Raw genomic sequence first — 22,430 nt, forward strand, 5'->3', positions numbered from 1 at the left:
ACTAGAGCCGATCTGAAAAAAACAACACACCCTCAAAGAGGATCAAGTCCTCTAAAGAGCAGCCTGCAAAACCTTGCAGCCAAAAGAAGCATCCTTAGGTGCCAATACATCCACTTTATAGAACTTTGTGAAAGTGTGCACCGACGACCAGATGGTCGTCTTGCAAACCTGCATCACTGATGCCTGATGACGAAAGGCCCAGGAGGCAAGTAGCATGCACCTTGACAGGGAAAGGAGGAACCTGACCCTTGATGGAAAAGGCCTGAATCTGATCTATCTGGAATGGTCCCAGAGGAAGCGGACCACCCTTTCCGAGGCCCATCTGTGAGCACAAACAGTGAGTCAGACTTCCTAAAAGACTTCGTAGATGCCAGATGCACCCTAATTCCCCAGACCACATCCAAGGCATGCAAGGCAATTTCCTTCGTATGTTTTGGCCTGGGACACAGGGAAGGCAACACAATGTCTTCATTCAAATGAAAATCAGAGACAACCTTTGGGAGGAACGATGGACAGTGGCAAAGAACCAACTCATCTCTGTCAATCACCAAGGTGAGCGACAGGATAAGGCAACTAGTTCCGACAGCCTGCGCGCAGAGGTTATAGGCACGAAAAAAAGCCTTTTTCTGAGACAGCGCAAGCAGGGGAGGACTGAGAGCACCAAATTGGGGTCCCAAGGTGGTAATGGAGACTGCACTGGAGGAGCCAAGTGCCGAACTCCCTGAAGAAAAAGTAGGCACCAGGGTGTGTGTGTCCAAGGGAAGTTGAAAGAAGACTGCTGAGGCCGACAACTGGCCCTTAATAGGACTTAACCCCCCATTAAAGGAAGGTCAAGGTCCGAGCCACCGAAAGAACAAGGTTGAACCCCAAGAGACTCACACTACGCAATGCACGTCTTCCATGTACGATGGTAGTTCTTTCTAGAAGACGACTTCCTAGCTTTTAACAGCCTTGGAATCACAGACTCAGACAAACCTCTATCTTTCAGCACCTGGCGTTCAACAGCCAAGCCATCAAAGCCAGTGACTGTAAAGCAGGATGGAAGATTGGTCCTTGGGACAGCAGATCCTCCCTGAGAGGAAGTTTCCAAGGAACATCAGCGACCAGCTGCACCAGATTGGCGTACGAAGTCTTGGCAGAAGCTTGAGAGGTAGGAAGGCGTAAATCAGACGATACTGACCCCATTGGGCCACCAGAGCATCTGTGGCGTCTGGCAGAGGACCCCGTGTCCAAGCCACAAACCTCGGCACCTTTCTGTTGCACTGGGATGCCAACAGATCCACCACAGGGATGCCCCACTGGAGACACAACTGATGAAACACCTCTAGATGAAGGGACCACTCCCCTTGGTCCAACGCCTGCTGACAGATAATCCGCCTGCCAGTTTTCCACCCCAGGATTGTGTACGGCGAAGAGGGCTGGAACGAACTGCTCTGCCCACCTTAGAATGCAAGCTGCCTCTAGAGTCCCTAGGACACTTCTCGTGCCCCCCCCCCCCCCGGTGATTGACATAAGCCACGGCCGCAGCATTGTTTGACTGAATGTGCACTGGACATCCCTGAAGACGATCCATCCAATGCTCCAGACAGAGTTTGATCGCTCGAAGTTCAAAGACATTGATCGGTAGTCTAGACTCTTTCAATGTCCAGATCTTCTGAGCAGAATTTTTGCTCGAGGACACCTCCCCAGCCTGACAGGCTGGCATCCGTGGTAACCACTGTCAAATACAAGGAGAGGAAAGATTTGCATAGCCAAAGCGCCAGCAAACAAAGCCACCATAGGCCCAGAACCCGCATGCAAGTCCGGAGGGTTAACCATCTGCTGGACAGCAGGAGAAAAATTGCAGCCTGCAATTTCTGGAGTTTGTCCAGGGGAATGAGAACTCTGGCTAAGGCCGAGTACAGAGTCAGACCCAGATAGTCCAGTTTTGTGGACGTAACCAGAGCCGACATCTGAACATTCAGAATCCAGCTGAACTCCCTCAGGGTTCGTATGGTGATTTTTAGGTTTTCTACCAAAACAGTAGGAGACTCCACTCGCAGAAGGAGGACCTCCAAGTAGCCCAGTACCACGATCCTGCGTTGGCGTAACAATGCTAGCACGGGGCTAACACATTTGTGAAGACCCGAGGAGCAGTGGCGAGACCAAAGGGTAACGCCATAAACTGATAACGCTCCTCTACCTTGGCAAAGCAGAGAAAGTGCTGGTGACCGGCACATATTGGAATGTGAAGGTAAGCATCCTTGATATTGATAGAGGCAAGAAAATCCCCCTGATGCAGGGATGCCACCACCGTACGAATGGACTCCATCCTAAACTTCTGCACCGGCACAAAGCAGTTCAGCGCTTCCAGGATTGGACGCATCTTGCCTTCCTTCCTGGGAACTGTAAACAGGTTTGAGTAAAAACCCTGAAAACGTTCCGATGTCGGAACAATCCCCCCTTGAAGTAACAGGTCTTGTACTGGCCCCAAACAGACCCTGTAAGCGCTCCGGGACAGGTGCAAGTTGCAAGGAAAGAGCAAAACGTGATCTTGTAGCAAGACTGTATCGCTTAGTGGACCCACGGGTCAGAAAACCAGCGAAGATGTCCCCCCCACCCCCGATACAGGTGAGGGTCGCTTGGATCCACCAGAGGAGGCCCTGAATGGTTTTAATCCCTTGTCAGTCGCCCCTGAGGGATGAAAAAACTTCTTATGAGCCGAGAAGGATGGCCCACATCTACGATGAGGGTCCTTGCCTTCAATAGCATGCAGAAGAAAGCCTGCTACCCCTCCAGGTCCCAAGGTAAAAGCTTAGCCCATTTGGTCAGTGTTTGTTAAAGCAGTGCAATGTAATAACCAGTCTCAGTGCCGAACCAGCCAGGGTGTACATATTGCGGGCCACAGCCTCCGCCTTCCTGTCAGCCAGGTCCTTAAAGGCCGGGGACTCTTCAACCAGAATCATGGTTGCTTTGTTCAATCTGGAGACCGGAGGGTCCACCACCGGTGGAACAGTCAACTTTTGAAGAAGGGACTCAAAGAGGTACCGCATAGCAAATGACTTAGGGACCATAAGGGGACATTTTGGCCGTGCCACTCTTTAGCAACAATTCTGTCAAAATAGCCGTTGAAAGGAACACCTTTGCCGCTCTGGATGGCTTGTAAGTGCCAAAGGGAACTGATGCCTATGTTGCAGCTTCAGCTGCGTCCTTAATTTTTAAGGTGTCACGTACAGATACAATGGAGTGCATCCACCAGCGCCTTTTTGTGCGCAGTTGCAGAAGTGGAGGAATCATTCACTATCTGAGAACTCGGGGAACATGGTCGCAGACTCAGCAGAGTGACCCATGTTCGTAGCGGCCTAATCAAATTCCCTCACCACCAGCAAAAGGCACCTGCAGCCACCAGGATAATCTGCGCTCCATGTGCAGCGATCAGGAAGTGAAAATATCCATTAATGAAGCACCACGGTATGAGGAGGGGCTCCCACCACCAAAATCTCCGCCCAAAGGGCTCCACTGTCATGGCTACCGCTATTTTCAATGGCAAACCACCGCAAAATGGATGCAGAACTACACAAAAATGGCCGCAGTGCATTGAGCACATAGGCGACAGCAACACAGCAGCCCCAGGAGGGATCACTAGGCCTCAAAAAATGGAACAGGCAATTAGAGAGGCACTTGGCAGGAGCCCCCCTCCCCAAAGCCAATCGCCCGGTCGCCAGCGGCGCAACCACCCCCCACCCCCCCTCATCACCAGCACAGCACCCTGCCCCCACCCCAGGCGGTGGACCAGGCCACCCCATAGCCCCAGCATCAGTAAAGGGGGGGGGGATGGGGCGCGATATGGCCCACAGGGACAACCAGACCGATGAGGGTGGTGCCCAATGGGAAGGAGGAGAACCCAGGGGTCCAACCGTTCCAACCGTCCCATGGAGGGGCCCACGTCCACCCAGCCTGTCGCCCAGTATGGCAGTGGATTGTAGATCTCACAGAAAAACAATTATCTAAAAAGAAAAAAAAAAATTGCCAGGCCCAGAGATCCAGCAAGGAACTAGGTCCTTACTCCTGACAAGGCAGAAAAAAAACTATAGCAGAGAGAGGGTGTATACCCCCCTGGGACTGCCCATAGGCGTAGCTAGACTTTTTCTGCCCAGTGTCCAACAACTCCTGTAGGGGGCAGTATAACCCAATGGTCAAGAAGATCAGGAGCCAGGAGCTGTGTCCGTCAATGAATGAAAGAAAAAAAAAAAATTATATATATATATATATATATATATTATTTTTTATTTTTTTTGCAATTTTTGTGTGTCCTTTAATGAAGGAAAGAGGAAGCAAATTTTCAAAAATAAAGGAAACAGAATACAATTATTAGAAGTCTTGTTTGGCATTCTCGGGATGTCATGTTTTGTTATATCTGTTACTTGAGAAAAACCTTGTACTGAGCTAGAAATCTTGGGAGTTAATAACCTCCTGTGTTTTCTGACTGTTATATTTACAGTATTCCCAGCTATAGATGGGGACGATGGAACACCACCCCTCTATTTTAGAAACTTTAGGAGAGGGGCTGGATTCCATAGACCTATCTTATTTCTGATGTCTTTATAGAATAGTGTGGGCGAGAGCTGTTACCCGAAAACAGTTACTGGTAAAATCACTAGATAAAAATAAAGCAAAAAAAGCCTGAAAGATAGAAAACGATTGCAGGCACCACATTTTAGGTCCAGTAAGCTGCAATATATACGTTTTGTTTTTAGATACACAATACCAGTACAGGGACATTCTAAGAAGATGCATACACATTATGGATATCTTGTTTCACAGATGGTCTAATTTGCATACTAGCTCTCACCAGTTTCAGACACAAACAAAACTGTGAAAGGACTTTATTTATAGATCTAAACAATAGACTAAAGTTTTTATTCCCTCCAAGGCTTTTAGCTTTAAATTAGTAATAAATACTAAGTTGCACAATACACCAAACATATAAGAAAAGGTATTTTTGCACTCCATTTAAAATAATTTTCTTATAGTCCATTGAGGGACCCAAGATGTTTTTTTTTCCTTCGGGTCATGCAGCTGCCTATTGGAGGATTTGACTCTGGCAAATGAAGTCTTTCACGTTCGAGAATAGACCTAGCAGGAAGTAGGCTTTCTATCTTTTAGTAGCATAGGCTAGGGGGTTCAGATGCCCCTGTTCCCCAGAACCTGGGCTTCAACAGTTGTTATTGTTAATGCCAGCAACTGTGAAGTTGCAAACCAGTCCTTGGGACAGAAGATCCTGATGATCTGACAGTGTTCAAGGAGCATCTGCTAAGTGTTGGCATACCACATTCACCTAGGCCAAACTGAAGCACCAGGATGCCCTACATCTTGATCCTGCAAAGTAGACAAGGAAATGGGAAATGGTTGCAGGAGGGAAAGTGCTTATATCAGGGCGTACTGATCCCACTGAGCCAACATCCACTGCTTCCACTAGAAGATCCATGTACATGGAGAAAAAAAAACGGTCCAGGTTTTGTTAAACCCAGAGACCAGGAGGTTCACGTCTGGCAATCATCACCTGTGACCCAGGTCCTAGAACACCACTGCAAGAATGGACCATTCCTCCCTGAGTCCAGGCATTGCTGGATAAGGAAATATCCCTAAAAAAGTGTTCCAGGCTGACAAGGCTGGAACATGTCCTTCCTGGGAAACCATTAAATCTACTTCTCTATGGTGGGACTTTCTCCCCGATGATTGATGCATTCCACCATCGCTGCGTATGTTCAAATGAGTCTGCATCAACACTCCAGCAGGATACTTGCCAAATTTTTTTAGTTTTGGTGCAGAATGAAAAGTTCCATCAAATTCTTCATTATTTTCAAACTACTCATTCTGCACCAAAACTAAAAAAATTTGGGAAATATATCAAATAATTCTTCAGAATTTCCAACGGAGCGATGTGCCAGAAAGAGACATCAGAATCGTTGCTGTCTTCACTTTCCGTACCTGATGATGAATTTTTCCACAAATCGCTATCGCTCAGTTCTTCAAGTAACTCCGTTTCGCTGTTGCTGTTTTCCAGTTTGTCTAAAAGCGCTTATGCGCAAAAAGAATGCTTTTTGGATGCCATGGTCGTTCTCAATATTCCAGGCACAAAAAAACTGTAAAAGCCACCGGGTGCAATCCTGTGGTCAAATGGCATGATACAGTGTAATCCGTTAGGATCACAGCTTTGTATCATGTCATTTGGTTTATTTACATTTTTGAATTTGCCGTCGGTTCCAACCCCCTGCGTCACAATGCTCGCAGGGAAGATACCGGAAGACGTCACCGGCATTGGCCGGGCACACAGCGGGAGGACGGCAGGGGAAGGTGAGTTTTATTGTGGGGTAATCCCGAGTGTGGCTCGGGGGTTACCGCTTTTGATACTGTATATTAACCCCGAGCCACACTTGGGAATACCGCTAGGGAGGTTAAAGTGTCACTAAATCCACATAATAAAAATCAATAAACAATGTATTACGTGCTCTTAATACTCAGTCGCTATGAGATTTTCTTTCCTGTATTCTGCAAAAAACCTGCTTGATCCTGCTGCTCTCTATCGCCGCCTTTTGTTCATGTCCCCAATTCGGCTAGAAATTTTGGCAGAGCCATGTTGGAAGCTCTGCAAAAGCTCAGTTTTCAGTTATTTTCCATGCAGGGCATTTCCTCCCTATCACATCTGAGCAGCCCATGTAACTATAGAGTCACACATGTGGGTGTACAGTGCATCCAGAAAGTATTCTTGCTTCACTTTTTCCACATTTTATGTTACAGCCGTATTCCAAAATGGATTGAATTCATTATTTTTCTTTCAAATTCTACTAACATTACCCCATAATGACAACGTGAAAGAAGTTTGCTGTTTCCACAACCTAAATGGAGTCTACCCATGGTATTTTCAGTTGATTGCACATGATTTGGAAAGGCACACCTGTCTATATAAGGTCCCACAGTTAACGGTGCATGTCAGAGCACAACCAAGCCATGAAGTCCAAGGAACTGTCTGCAGACCTCCAAGACAGGATTAAATTAAGGCACAAATCTGGGGAAAGGTACAGAAAAATGTATTAAAGGTCCCAATGAGCACAGTGGCCTCCATCATCCATAAATGGAAGTTTAAACCACCAGGACTCTTCCTAGAGCACGCCACCTTGCAAAACTGAGCAATCGGGGGAGAAGTGCCTTAGTCAGGAAGGTGACCAAGAACCCGATGTTCAATCTGACACAGCTCCAGCATTTCTCTATGGAGAGAGGAGCACCATACAAAACAACCATTTCTGCAGCACTCCACCAATCCGGCCTGTATGGTAGAGTGGCCAGACGCAAGCCACTCCTCAGTAAAAAAGACATATGACAGCGTGCCTGGAGTTTGCCAAAAGGCATCTGAAGGATTTTTAGACCATGAGAAAAAAAATTCTATGGTCTGATGAAAAAAAAAATTGAACTCTTTGGCCTGAATGACAAGCGTCATGTCTGGAGGAAACCAGGCACTGCTCATAACCTGGCAAATACCATCCCTACAGTAAAGCATGGTGGTGGCAGCATCATGCTGTGAGGAGGTTTTTCAGCGGCAGGAACTGGGAGACTAGTCAGGATCGAGGGAAAAACGAATGCAGCAATGTACAGGGACATCCTTTATGAAAGCCTGCTCCAGAGTGCTCTGGACCTCAGAATGCGACGAAGGTTCATCTTCCAAAAGAAAAACAACCCTAAGCACACAGCCAAGATAACAAATGAAAGGCTAGGGGACAACTCTGTGAATGTCCATGAGTGGCCCAGCCAGAGCCCAGACTTGAACCCAATTGAACATCTCTAGGGAGATCTGAAAATGGCTGTGCACTGACGCTCCCCATCCAACCTGATGGAGCTTGACAGGTCCTGTGAAGAAGAATGGAGAAACTGTCCAAAAATAGGTGTGCCAAGCTTGTAGCATACTCAAAAAGACTTAAAGTGGTAATATATTCCACTTTTTAATTTTTACCTACAGGTATGCCTATAATGCAGGTTTAGGAGATATTCACCCTGCATGCAGCTGAAGGTCCGGCGTATCTTGCTGGACCCTCACAGCTCCTTGCCGGAAAGTGAATGCGTCCGGGAGTGACGTAGTCACAGCTTCGGCCACTCACAGCGCCGGAGCCACAGAACCTGTAAGAGAAGCCGAGGGAACATGTCAGCTCCCTCGGGGGGGTCCGGGCGACCGTATGGGGGCTTCGATCTAAGGTATTTCATAATGTGCTAGCATGCGATGCATACTAGCACATTATGCCATTGTCCTGCAGGGTTTTTTTTTTTGGGGGGATACAACCGCTTTAAAGCTGTAACTGGTGCCAAAGGTGCTTCAAAAAAGTATTAAGCAAAGGCTGTGAATATTTATGAACATATTAAGTTTTTTGTTTTTTTATTTTTAATAAATTAGCAAAGATTCTAAACAAACTTCTTTCACTTTGCCATTACAGGGTGGTATTTGTAGAATTTTGAGGAAAATAATGAATTTAATCCATTTTGGAATAAGGCTGTAACATAACAAAATGTGGAAACCGCTGTGAATACTTTACAGATGCAGTGTATACTCCGTGGTAAATGACAGCCCACTCCTTCCTTCCTCCCCCATGCCCAACTAACCTTCTAAACACAATGGGGGGGGGGGGGGGGATATTACATGTAGAATGATGGAAGCTTCACCTCCCTCCATTTCCAAGATACAGGCCGGAGGGGTGTGACAGCCTGTGACTGGCAGAAATCTGCCCACGCTATGTTATTGATGTTATTGCGAAAAAATAAAGATCTGATTTAAAATATGTATTTGTATTACAATTTAAAACTGTTTATATTATTTATTTTTACACTGTATTCTAAAGTCTGTTTTTTATTTTGAACATGTGACAAGCAGCAGAGGACTAGGAGCTCCTCCTGGTTATGCTTCCCTGCAGACTGGCTGGGTAAGAGCTGGGTCATGTGACAGCTGTATATCGATTAGGAAAAAAGTATTGAGATTTTTTTTTTTTATTAAAATTTTTACAGTGCCATCATCCATATACAGAAACAGAAGGAAGATTGTAAATTAAACAGTGTGTGTTAAGTATTAAGGCTCCTTCCACTAAGAAGGGTTATTTTGCCATCAGTAGAATCCTTGGTGATTTAAAGAGGTGTTGCACTTCAAAGGCAAAGTGAATCAAATGCTTTTTTTAAAAGGATTCCACAGTTCACCAGTCAAAAGTGCACAATGTATATGCACTGACGTGAGACACATGAGAGGCGAAAAGCTTTCCGGAAAATCACAGCTGAAAATGAATGCTTCAGGCATCTTCTTGTTTGATGGGCAAGAGATCAACTGCAGCAGTGATAGACCTCATAAGGGACTTTAACCAGTCAGACATGGTTTAACAAAGAACAGTTACAGCCAGAATCAGATGGTGGGTACAACTCACCAGCAAGAACAGAGCTCTAGTAAGGGCTTCCAAATGCTTACTGTTCGTAACCTTAAAGAAAGACAAGCATTCTCTAATGGGAATAGACTTCTTCCATACAAAATCCTCAACAAACAGATACAAGCTAATTAGTGCTTAGGGGGAGAAAAACGCTTATTGGAATGCTTTCAATCTTCAAAGAGTTGGAAAAAAAGGTACAAAGAAAATGATTTTGCAGCTTTTGGAGTTTTAAACAACCCAAAGCTGGAAGGAGCACTGCATCAGAGCTGAAACAGGCAGTAATAGCAATAGACTGCAAATTCTTCGGAGTTAGCTCTTCAATCAAGGATTGCAGCGACTAAGAATCTCTGAGGCTGATGGCCTAGAAGCCACAGGCAAATCAGATAAATAATCTGCAGGAATGTATGCAAGAAGAAACTTCTAGCTTCTGTGATCAGGGTCAGATAAACTTTGTGATCTAGGTCAAAGTCTTGTATTACCACAGTAAAAACGCCAAGTGAAGAGGTAGAAGATACAGCCAAACATGAAAAAGCTAAGAGGACTTCAATGATGGAATACACTCAATGAGCAGATGGCAAAAGAATGCAGGATGCAGACACTTGTAAATGTTGGTAGGCATGCTGCAAGCACGCTGAACAGCTGCAATCATAGAGACAAGGCCACTGCAGAAATGTAGAAAAAAAAGTCCTGATTGCAAAAGTAAAACAGGTGCTAACAAAAATACATGGTCTTTTAAATAGCAGAGCTGCAGAATATATGGCCCCCCTCCCAGAGCAGGGGTCTTCAAACTTTGTAAACATAGGGCCAGTTTAATGTTTACAGTCTATCAGTGTGAGTTGAAAATGCCCTGACATCAATGAAGGTAAACAATGCCCCATTATTGGTGTCAGTGGTAGGAATACTGCTGCCCATAGTTGGTATCGGGGAAAGAAATAATGCCCCATCGTTGATATCAGTGGGAGGAATAGTGCCCGTCATTGGTGTCAGTGGGAGGAATAGTGCCCCGTCCTTGGTGTCAGTGGGAGGAATAGTGCCTCGTCGGAGTCAGTGGGAGGAATAGTGCCTCGTCGGAGTCAGTGGGAGGAATAGTGCCTCGTCTGAGTCAGTGGGAGGAATAATGCCCCGTCTGAGTCAGTGGGAGGAATAATGCCCCGTCTGAGTCAGTGGGAGGAATAATGCCCCGTCTGAGTCAGTGGGAGGAATAATGCCCCGTCTGAGTCAGTGGGAGGAATAATGCCCCGTCTGAGTCAGTGGGAGGAATAATGCCCCGTCTGAGTCAGTGGGAGGAATAATGCCCCGTCTGAGTCAGTGGGAGGAATAATGCCCCGTCTGAGTCAGTGGGAGGAATAATGCCCCGTCTGAGTCAGTGGGAGGAATAATGCCCCGTCTGAGTCAGTGGGAGGAATAATGCCCCGTCTGAGTCAGTGGGAGGAATAATGCCCCGTCTGAGTCAGTGGGAGGAATAATGCCCCGTCTGAGTCAGTGGGAGGAATAATGCCCCGTCTGAGTCAGTGGGAGGAATAATGCCCCGTCTGAGTCAGTGGGAGGAATAATGCCCCGTCTGAGTCAGTGGGAGGAATAATGCCCCGTCTGAGTCAGTGGGAGGAATAATGCCCCGTCTGAGTCAGTGGGAGGAATAATGCCCCGTCTGAGTCAGTGGGAGGAATAATGCCCCGTCTGAGTCAGTGGGAGGAATAATGCCCCGTCTGAGTCAGTGGGAGGAATAATGCCCCGTCTGAGTCAGTGGGAGGAATAATGCCCCGTCTGAGTCAGTGGGAGGAATAATGCCCCGTCTGAGTCAGTGGGAGGAATAATGCCCCGTCTGAGTCAGTGGGAGGAATAATGCCCCGTCTGAGTCAGTGGGAGGAATAATGCCCCGTCTGAGTCAGTGGGAGGAATAATGCCCCGTCTGAGTCAGTGGGAGGAATAATGCCCCGTCTGAGTCAGTGGGAGGAATAATGCCCCGTCTGAGTCAGTGGGAGGAATAATGCCCCGTCTGAGTCAGTGGGAGGAATAATGCCCCGTCTGAGTCAGTGGGAGGAATAATGCCCCGTCTGAGTCAGTGGGAGGAATAATGCCCCGTCTGAGTCAGTGGGAGGAATAATGCCCCGTCTGAGTCAGTGGGAGGAATAATGCCCCGTCTGAGTCAGTGGGAGGAATAATGCCCCGTCTGAGTCAGTGGGAGGAATAATGCCCCGTCTGAGTCAGTGGGAGGAATAATGCCCCGTCTGAGTCAGTGGGAGGAATAATGCCCCGTCTGAGTCAGTGGGAGGAATAATGCCCCGTCTGAGTCAGTGGGAGGAATAATGCCCCGTCTGAGTCAGTGGGAGGAATAATGCCCCGTCTGAGTCAGTGGGAGGAATAATGCCCCGTCTGAGTCAGTGGGAGGAATAATGCCCCGTCTGAGTCAGTGGGAGGAATAATGCCCCGTCTGAGTCAGTGGGAGGAATAATGCCCCGTCTGAGTCAGTGGGAGGAATAATGCCCCGTCTGAGTCAGTGGGAGGAATAATGCCCCGTCTGAGTCAGTGGGAGGAATAATGCCCCGTCTGAGTCAGTGGGAGGAATAATGCCCCGTCTGAGTCAGTGGGAGGAATAATGCCCCGTCTGAGTCAGTGGGAGGAATAATGCCCCGTCTGAGTCAGTGGGAGGAATAATGCCCCGTCTGAGTCAGTGGGAGGAATAATGCCCCGTCTGAGTCAGTGGGAGGAATAATGCCCCGTCTGAGTCAGTGGGAGGAATAATGCCCCGTCTGAGTCAGTGGGAGGAATAATGCCCCGTCTGAGTCAGTGGGAGGAATAATGCCCCGTCTGAGTCAGTGGGAGGAATAATGCCCCGTCTGAGTCAGTGGGAGGAATAATGCCCCGTCTGAGTCAGTGGGAGGAATAATGCCCCGTCTGAGTCAGTGGGAGGAATAATGCCCCGTCTGAGTCAGTGGGAGGAATAATGCCCCGTCTGAGTCAGTGGGAGGAATAATGCCCCGTCTGAGTCAGTGGGAGGAATAATGCCCCGTCTGAGTCAGTGGGAGGAATAATGCCCCGTCTGAGTCAGTGGGAGGAATAATGCCCCGTCTGAGTCAGTGGGAGGAATAATGCCCCGTCTGAGTCAGTGGGAGGAATAATGCCCCGTCTGAGTCAGTGGGAGGAATAATGCCCCGTCTGAGTCAGTGGGAGGAATAATGCCCCGTCTGAGTCAGTGGGAGGAATAATGCCCCGTCTGAGTCAGTGGGAGGAATAATGCCCCGTCTGAGTCAGTGGGAGGAATAATGCCCCGTCTGAGTCAGTGGGAGGAATAATGCCCCGTCTGAGTCAGTGGGAGGAATAATGCCCCGTCTGAGTCAGTGGGAGGAATAATGCCCCGTCTGAGTCAGTGGGAGGAATAATGCCCCGTCTGAGTCAGTGGGAGGAATAATGCCCCGTCTGAGTCAGTGGGAGGAATAATGCCCCGTCTGAGTCAGTGGGAGGAATAATGCCCCGTCTGAGTCAGTGGGAGGAATAATGCCCCGTCTGAGTCAGTGGGAGGAATAATGCCCCGTCTGAGTCAGTGGGAGGAATAATGCCCCGTCTGAGTCAGTGAGAGGAATAATGCCCCGTCTGAGTCAGTGGGAGGAATAGTGCCCTTCTGTTGGTGTCATTGGGGACAATGGGGCCCTAAGGGCTAGATATAGGCATGAAAAAAGCAGCATCTGGCCCTTTGGAGACCACTGTCCTAGCACACAAGCACAAAACGGGTATGCTGATAAGTAGGAGAGGTTATTCTGGGCTAGCCTACACTTTTTGTTTGCCAGTTTGCAATCCTCCTGTAGACAGCAGTATAACCCAAAGGTTAAAGACTTCCTGTGTTTGTGTTCCTCAATGGACAGGAAAGAAATAATACATTTTTTTAGTTTATTGCAACAAATCAATCTGATCCTCTCCTATAATTAATGCCAAAAGAATGCATGACAGAACTCAAGATAAGGAGACCAGTCACAGTTGTCCTTGTTCATCTTACCTGTATCTTTATCGGCCAGGTGAAGTTACTGACATAGACGAAGAAGGTGATGTTGGGATTGTTGTGGAAGTCAAACTTCTCATTGGAGAAAGTATCTTTACATTCTTTGATATTCGTCCTTGAGATGATGGGAATCTCCTCCCCTGACTGTGTGCCAGCTGCAAATTAACAACAAAATATTGAGACAACGATAAAGAGCCAATAAAGTATACATTTCTATTTTTTAGAAGATTTTTGGAAATAATCAAAGAATAAAGAGGTTTAAACTCCAGGAAGAAGTATTATGCAGTTCAGGGGAAACAATTGTAAAGTATAAATTCCTTTCCCCGCCACAAGATCTGGCGATTATAAATACCTTGGCTCCCCTTAATGCATATTTATGTATATTGATTGGTATTTATGACATAGGAATCGTGTATTTTAAGTTAAGCACTAGCACTTTATACACAATATTTATTGAGATTTATTTATTAGTTTGCTCTGTAAAGCAGCGCAGGTATCTTTTCACTATACACTTTTTAAAGGGACACCACCTTTTATACCAGCAGCAGCTTTCTATACTGTACTATTAGAGTAATCTTAAATCCTCAGCGCTAGCCTATAATCTATATCCCCTTAATGCATGCTCACTGCCCTTTGGCTTTCAGTCCCTGCACCGCTCTGCAGATTGTGAACTTAGGTGGCCAGCCACATAGAAACCTATAAGGAATTTATGAATATCCAGAAGCCTGCAGAGGGACATTGGAACATGAAGTGTGCAGTAAGGAAGAATCCATGGAGAGATCTTCATCAAAGAATCATTGCTAGCAAGATTGCACTCTATTAAAGGTTCACGAGCAACAGCATTGAAAATAAAATAAGCAATGAAAACTGACACACTATATTGGTTTACAACCCTATAAACATTTAAAAACACAATTACAATAAAACTGACCTTTACCGTATCACATTAAAAAAGTCTGTTTATGAGAAAAAAGCCCATATGAGAAATGGACTAACTGCAAACTTATTTTGTCACTCATTATGGAGGACAGGGATAGATGGTCATGACTGGGTGCGGGGCAGGAATAAACGGTAATGACTGGGGGAGGGGAGGTTTACAGGGATAGATATTGATGATGGGGGATGGTGATGATTGAGGACGATAACAGGGATAGACGGTAGCGATTGGAGGGGCAAGGATAGATATTGATGATGGGTGGGGGGATAGCGACACATGGTGGATGATGGGGGACGATGACAAGGATAAACCATTGTGGGGGGGCTGGGGACAGGGATAGATGGTGATGGACAGGGATAGATGGTAATGATGCATGGACAGGTATAGATGGTGATTATGATGAGGGGGGGGGGGGTAGATAGCGATTATAGGGGGGGCAGGAAAAGATGGCGATTATAGGGGGGACAGAGAGAGAAGGCGATTATAGGGGGGACAGAGAGAGAAGGCGATTATAGGGGGACAGAGAGAGAAGGCGATTATAGGGGGACAGAGAGAGAAGGCGATTATAGGGGGACAGAGAGAGAAGGCAATTATAGGGGGACAGAGAGAGAAGGCAATTATAGGGGGACAGAGAGAGAAGGCAATTATAGGGGGACAGAGAGAGAAGGCAATTATAGGGGGACAGAGAGAGAAGGCAATTATAGGGGGACAGAGAGAGAGAAGGCAATTATAGGGGGACAGAGAGAGAGAAGGCAATTATAGGGGGACAGAGAGAGAGAAGGCAATTATAGGGGGACAGAGAGAGAGAAGGCAATTATAGGGGGACAGAGAGAGAGAAGGCAATTATAGGGGGACAGAGAGAGAGAAGGCAATTATAGGGGGACAGAGAGAGAGAAGGCAATTATAGGGGGACAGAGAGAGAGAAGGCAATTATAGGGGGACAGAGAGAGAGAAGGCAATTATAGGGGGACAGAGAGAGAGAAGGCAATTATAGGGGGACAGAGAGAGAGAAGGCAATTATAGGGGGACAGAGAGAGAGAAGGCAATTATAGGGGGACAGAGAGAGAGAAGGCAATTATAGGGGGACAGAGAGAGAGAAGGCAATTATAGGGGGACAGAGAGAGAGAAGGCAATTATAGGGGGACAGAGAGAGAGAAGGCAATTATAGGGGGACAGAGAGAGAGAAGGCAATTATAGGGGGACAGAGAGAGAGAAGGCAATTATAGGGGGACAGAGAGAGAGAAGGCAATTATAGGGGGACAGAGAGAGAGAAGGCAATTATAGGGGGACAGAGAGAGAGAAGGCAATTATAGGGGGACAGAGAGAGAGAAGGCAATTATAGGGGGACAGAGAGAGAGAAGGCAATTATAGGGGGACAGAGAGAGAGAAGGCAATTATAGGGGGACAGAGAGAGAGAAGGCAATTATAGGGGGACAGAGAGAGAGAAGGCAATTATAGGGGGACAGAGAGAGAAGGCAATTATAGGGGGACAGAGAGAGAGAAGGCAATTATAGGGGGACAGAGAGAGAGAAGGCAATTATAGGGGGACAGAGAGAGAGAAGGCAATTATAGGGGGACAGAGAGAGAGAAGGCAATTATAGGGGGACAGAGAGAGAGAAGGCAATTATAGGGGGACAGAGAGAGAGAAGGCAATTATAGGGGGACAGAGAGAGAGAAGGCAATTATAGGGGGACAGAGAGAGAGAAGGCAATTATAGGGGGACAGAGAGAGAGAAGGCAATTATAGGGGGACAGAGAGAGAGAAGGCAATTATAGGGGGACAGAGAGTGAAGGGAATTATAGGGGGACAGAGAGAGAAGGCAATTATAGGGGGACAGAGAGAGAAGGCAATTATAGGGGGACAGGAAGAGAAGGCAATTATAGAGGGGACAGGAAGAGAAGGCAATTATAGAGGGGACAGGAAGAGAAGGCAATTATAGGGGGACAGGAAGAGAAGGCAATTATAGGGGGACAGGGAGAGTTGCTGATTATAGGGGGACAGGGAGAGATGCTGATTATAGGGGGACAGGGAGAGATGCTGATTATAGGGGGACAGGGAGAGATGCTGATAATCGGGGGACAGGGAGAGATGCTGATAATCGGGGGACAGGGAGAGATGCTGATAATCGGGGGACAGGGAGAGATGCTGATAATCGGGGGACAGGGAGAGATGCTGAATATAGGGGGACAGGGAGAGATGCTGAATATAGGGGGACAGGGAGAGATGCTGAATATAGGGGGACAGGGAGAGATGCTGAATATAGGGGGACAGGGAGAGATGCTGAATATAGGGGGACAGGGAGAGATGCTGAATATAGGGGGACAGGGAGAGATGCTGAATATAGGGGGACAGGGAGAGATGCTGATTATAGGGGGCATGGATAGATGCTGAATATAGGGGGACATGGATAGATGCTGATCATGGGGGGGACATGGATAGATGCTGATCATGGGGGGACATGGATAGATGCTGATCATGGGGGGACATGGATAGATGCTGATCATAGGGGGACATGGATAGATGCTGATCATAGGGGGACATGGATAGATGCTGATTATAGGGGGACATGGATAGATGCTGATTATAGGGGGGGGGGGATAGCTGGCCACAACTGAGGACAGAGACAGATAGCGATTATGGAGTACAGACGTGATTATAGAAGATAAAAATTAGACTGGAGTGTCCTAAAGTCATCTGAAGATAAATACCCACTCAAGTTCCAGACACAATGGGCAAAATAGTGAATGTCATGATTCTGACATGCCATATAAAGTATGCAGATTGAGATGCTCCTACAGAGTGTGTCACTCGTTTTAGAATAAACAGGATTCTGATTTTCAAAGCCATGAGCCACCGGTACTGTAACAGATGACCCTATTCCAACATACAGATACCCTTTTATCCATTTACATGTGCAGGAATTATCCACATGTAAATAAGAAAGGCTGCTAGGTTGGAGTAACAAAACCAATAGAGAATGAATACTATCCATCCCATGAATCAGAGAAATTCATGTGCACGCAATGGAAATAAGAAAAAAATTCTTGGGATCGCAGTAGATTCTCGCTGCTCAGAGAACTGATGGAAAATGCACTTGTTTTCATTTCCTCTCCACAGCTGAGTGGGTTACAATTAGAAACAGATGTGGGCAGCCCTTTACCTGGCACACAGGCCTCTAATAAAGAGCACCTGAATAAATATTCTTCCATTTTACTGAAGTTTAAGAGGCCACTGGGTTTACTTTAACTGCACACAATCATTTCCTTAAAGGACAGTTCTATTCAAAGGCTGAAAAACCTAATTTGCAGGCAGACCTTTAACAGACACCATACGACACGTGCAACAGGTCAAGAACTATTCTAACACTTAAACAAAAATGCTAGCCACAACCAGTAAACATAAAATTAAAAAGTTTGAGATGGCCTCTAATTGGTTGCTTAAAGTCCATTAAAGAGATTGTAAACACTCCAATTTTTTATTTTTTTACCTAAAATAACAAACGCATTATACTTACCTTCTCTGTGTAAGGCCCCTTTCACACATACGGTCCGTTTGTCCGTATTTTTTTATCCATCCGTTGACGGATGAAAAACAGACATCAATGCATCTCTATGTAAAAATGGATGACAACGGATGATCATCCGTTAACATCCGTTTTCATCCACTTTCGTCAATGTCCGTTTTTTGGAATGGATGAATGCCCTAGTTTTTCATCCGTTTTTTCATTGGTAGTGATTGTAAAAAAAAAACGGATGAAAAAAACGGATGAAAAAAATGGATGAAAAAAATGGATGAAAAAAACGGATACATTTTGACGTGACTGAACTGATGAACTGAACGGACCGTATGTGTGAAAGGGGCCTTATGGTTTTGCACAGAGCAACCCCAATCCTCCTCTTCTGGGGTCCCCCGTCGGCACTCCTGGCTACACCCCCCTCTGAGTGCTCCTATAGAAAGCCCCCATGGTGGCCTGAGCCCGGCCTCCCTCTCTGGCTGTAATTGACAATGGCTTCCGCTGCTGTATCTGAGAGCTACTGCTCTCGTACACATCGCTGGTTCGAGATTGGGCTCAGGTAAGTATGGGGGGGGGGGGGCATTAAGGTAAAAACATAAAAAAATATTCTGCCTTCTTCTGTACCTACACATTGGTCCAGCTTGGTTATATTGAATACTGCTAAAGTGCAGCTAACCTGCAGTTTTTGTGCAGATTAATTTAAAAGAAAAAATGGTGCGCTACTCATAACGTGGACACATCATAACGATTACAAATGGGTCAAAACTTCAATTGAAATGACAATTATCAAAAGACACAAAAATGTGTAAATATAAAAATCAATCATGCAGTGAACTAGTCCGTGAATCTGTAAATAAGTATGAAAGCTCCTCAAAAATATCTTCATGCGATGAGGAGCCAGTGACATCACACTCAGATGATCGAGTACGATCGCATACTAGGAAGCCGTGAAGCCGGTCCATGATGAAAGATACAAACTAGCTGACAGGAGTCACACTGCTCGAGCACATTATACTCAATGTGAGTGTCTTTTTTTGGAATTGGTTTTGATTATTATTATATAGGATTTATATAGCGCCGACAGTTTATGCAGCGCTTTATAACTTGAGGGTGGACAGTACAAATACAATACACTTTAATACAGTAGGAATCAGAGGGCCCTGCTCGTTAGAGCTTACAATCTAAGATGTTTAATAAATTTTAATTGTACTACACTATGAGGCACTTTTTTTTTTCATATCTAAGATCGTGGAGCTGCACAAGTTGCCTTATTACAAAGGAGTCTAGAGGAAGTTAAAGGAGCTCTTGGTGGATCCTTCCATTGATTACACACAGCACATTACCTTTGTGCTGCAGGTGAGCTGCCATTGTTTTTTGGTGAAAGGAATACAGAACAATGAACCGTTTATGCTTATAGTAAGCAGCACTGCACTAAATTGGTTTCAGTTATCGTCATCACATGAAGATATTTTTGAGAAGCGTTCATACTTATTTACAGATTCCCTGACTTGGTTCCCTGCATGATTGATTTTTATATAGTTACACATTTTTGTCTTTTGATATTTATCATTTCAACTGATGTTTTGACCCATTTGTAATCATTATGATGTGTTCACGTTATGAGTAGCACACCACTTTTCTTTTCAAATTTCGTTTACAAAGTTTAAGGAGTACTTATATAGGGTGGGAGCTGCAACTAACTTGGTTTTTTAGTAATCACATTATCCATAGCAGCGCACCGGTCATTCACTCTTTTTTTTTTTGTGCAGATTAACTGCACTTTTCCATAGGCTTCCATGAGGTCCTGAGATTTTGGGGCAGTTTCAGAAAGCACACCAAAACATCTGCATGTTGCATGCTTGGTGAACTTTCTAAAAGCGTAGGACATCAAAATCGTCTATGGAAAAGCAGAGCTAACCTGCACAAAACCCGTGGGGTTAGCTGTCCTTTGCCCCGCTTTGGGCAGCGTGAAGCCGCCCTAATCTTTATATGCCACATCTGGAGTAATGCTGGGGATGCAGAAATTCACTGTAGTCTGAGCTACATACAGTCAGTGCCATATGCTGTTCGAGCAACTTGTAATCTCAATACTGAACACTGACACGGGGTGGGGGGTGGAGGTGGGGGTTTGTTCACAAAGCACCTCCACAATTCTGAGAATGTCTTTTTTTTTTTTTTAATCAATGATTACAAGGCATTCTCAGATTAAATGCGTGAGCAACCCCTCATGTTTAGTATACAGGTGGTAAGCCACTCACGGAACACCTAAAATAGTCTGTGCAACATACAGCACAGACAACTACAATTCATTTCTTCATCCCCCCACCATCCTCATGATGTAAGATATGAAGAATTAGGCCTCATTCACACGTAGTGATAACATGCATGCCCCGTGCAGGGCCGTGTTTTACCGGCACAGGGATGCACAGATGTTGCATGGCATCCCCTTGCTAGCAGTCCCATTGTTGTCTATTGGGACACAGCTGCTGTTTCCCAATAGGACATCCCCTGGGTGCGTGTCCCTGCCTGAGTGGGTAGTCGTCCTGTGTGAACAAGGCCTCTGATGTAACCAAGCTCTGTCATTTCTAGGAATTGATCGCTGTAAATTTAATTAGCACAATCGCACTTACAAAAATCTTGCCTGCTAACGCAGCTTTGTGAGCACAGACATCAGAGTAGGAAACCTCTGAGAACACATTCTTTTAGGATACATTCACACCAGCCATACAGTTACAATGCAGCAGTAGGTATGGGGTGGGAAGCAGAAGGATGACATCAGTGCCAATGCGCCTCTCGCATTTTGCCTTGTTTTGCAATGGGACTGTGCTGGAAAAGTCGCCTAACACAGTCCTACCGTACCTGGGTGTGAATATACCCTAAAGCATGCTTAGGATGAAGACTGATGTTGAAGTATAACTAAAGGCAAAACTTTTTTTTTTTTTGGACAGAGTGCAGAGGGATTAGAATCCCTTTCAGTTTTTATTGCTGTCTGTGCCCCTGTAACATTAAAAAAACCCTACCTTGTGAAAATTCCATACCCACGTCACTTCCTGTCATATACGTAATGGAACAGCTGAGCAGCTTAGCAGTGCGCATGCTCACAGCTCCGGATACGTCATTGAACAGCTGAGGAGTTTAGCATTGCGCATTGCTCGGAGGGTACGGAATTTTCACGGTAGTGTGTTGCAACGTTACACCGCCTCAGCTGTTGCCACGGTTACATTAAAAAATCTCCGCTCCTACCCCTGTCACTTCTCTGATCTTGGCTACTAAATGTAAAAGCGGCGGGTATATGAAAATATAAATCACGGAGATCTCTGTTCCGTGATTTATATTTTCATAGAACTGCCGCCGCTTTTACAATTAGTAGCCGGGATCAGGGAAGTTTCAGGGGTAGGAGCGGAGATGATTCATGTTGCATCGGAGATGTTTTAATGTAACCGCGGCAACAGCTGATGCGATGTAACATTACAACACACTACCGTGAAAATTCCCTACCCTCCGAGCATGCGCAATGCTAAGCTCCTCAGCTGTTCAATGACGTAGGTGCACCGGAAGTGACGAGGGTAGGGACTTTTCACGGGTATGGTTTTTTCACGGAACACCCCCATTAGGAAGAAATTTCTCTCGATTTGTCTTGTTTACCATTATCATTGAAAGTGAAAGTGAAAGTAAAAGAAAATCCCCAAATTCGGGCTGTCCTGAGAAAAGTATTGGAGGAGAAATCTTCCAATAGGGACACAAGTTCTGGTGATCTTTTAACCCTCTCTTATGCTATCCAAAATGAAAAAAAAAGTTTTGCCCATAGTTCTACCTTAAGATTATTTGATATTTAGTAGTTTGAGGTAAGTGATCAGCCGCTACTTATAAAATTTGGTTTTTTCACAATAACTGCAATAGAAAAACCCCAAAGGCAGCCTCTGTACTTCCCATGCATTTACAAAGCAAATGACAGCCATGCACACAAAAAGAACAAGCAATGTGACTAAATAGGACAAGCCCAGTTTTGCGCAGGCACGGCAGCCTATTTATTTGCCTCCTGAATCGCAGGGAAAAGGTCCCTGCAGCATATTAGAAATTGCAGTCCGCATGGGAACTGCAAAGTGCTGTACGGTTCCAAGTGCGGGTGTGATTTCCAGTGCCTGTGGCGTGCAACTATCATCAATGGCACCCGCACACCGCTCCTGCGTTTTTCTGTACGGATGGTTACGGGTGCAGGAACAGATGTGCTCCCCGCTGTGGTAATCACAAACACTGATGTAAACCTAGCCTAAGACTGTAGTACCCAAGCAACCCCGACCGGTCATGTGCTCAGATTTCTCTTCATTTTGCACAGGTGATCCTTGGACCCATACTTACAGAAAAAGTTCTAATTGAGGAAAATCCTAAAAATATGGCCTGCTAGTGTTAGGCTATGTTTAGATGCAGGGCAGACCTTTCTTACCCTCTGAAAATCGATCTGCAGAAGACTACTTTTCAGGGACATTTGACAGGCGGTGAGGTGGCGATACATATTAATCCTATAAATGCCACACCGCTGCATTGCAACTG

General features: G+C 46.0%; 1 protein-coding gene across 1 annotated transcript in view; it reads right to left on the reverse strand.

Annotated features, from left to right (window-relative positions):
- ATRN (attractin) overlaps window positions 1–22,430 on the reverse strand; it is a 444,499-nt gene that overhangs the window by 131,203 nt on the left and 290,866 nt on the right. Inside the window, exon 24 of the mRNA XM_082258667.1 lies at window positions 13,426–13,583. Coding sequence (XP_082114793.1) covers window positions 13,426–13,583 — 158 coding nt within the window. The remainder of the gene's footprint in view (window positions 1–13,425; window positions 13,584–22,430) is intronic.

The sequence above is a fragment of the Pelophylax lessonae genome (genome assembly GCF_965119305.1).
Source record: "Pelophylax lessonae genome assembly, chromosome: 1".
Taxonomy (NCBI): Eukaryota; Metazoa; Chordata; class Amphibia; order Anura; family Ranidae; genus Pelophylax; species Pelophylax lessonae.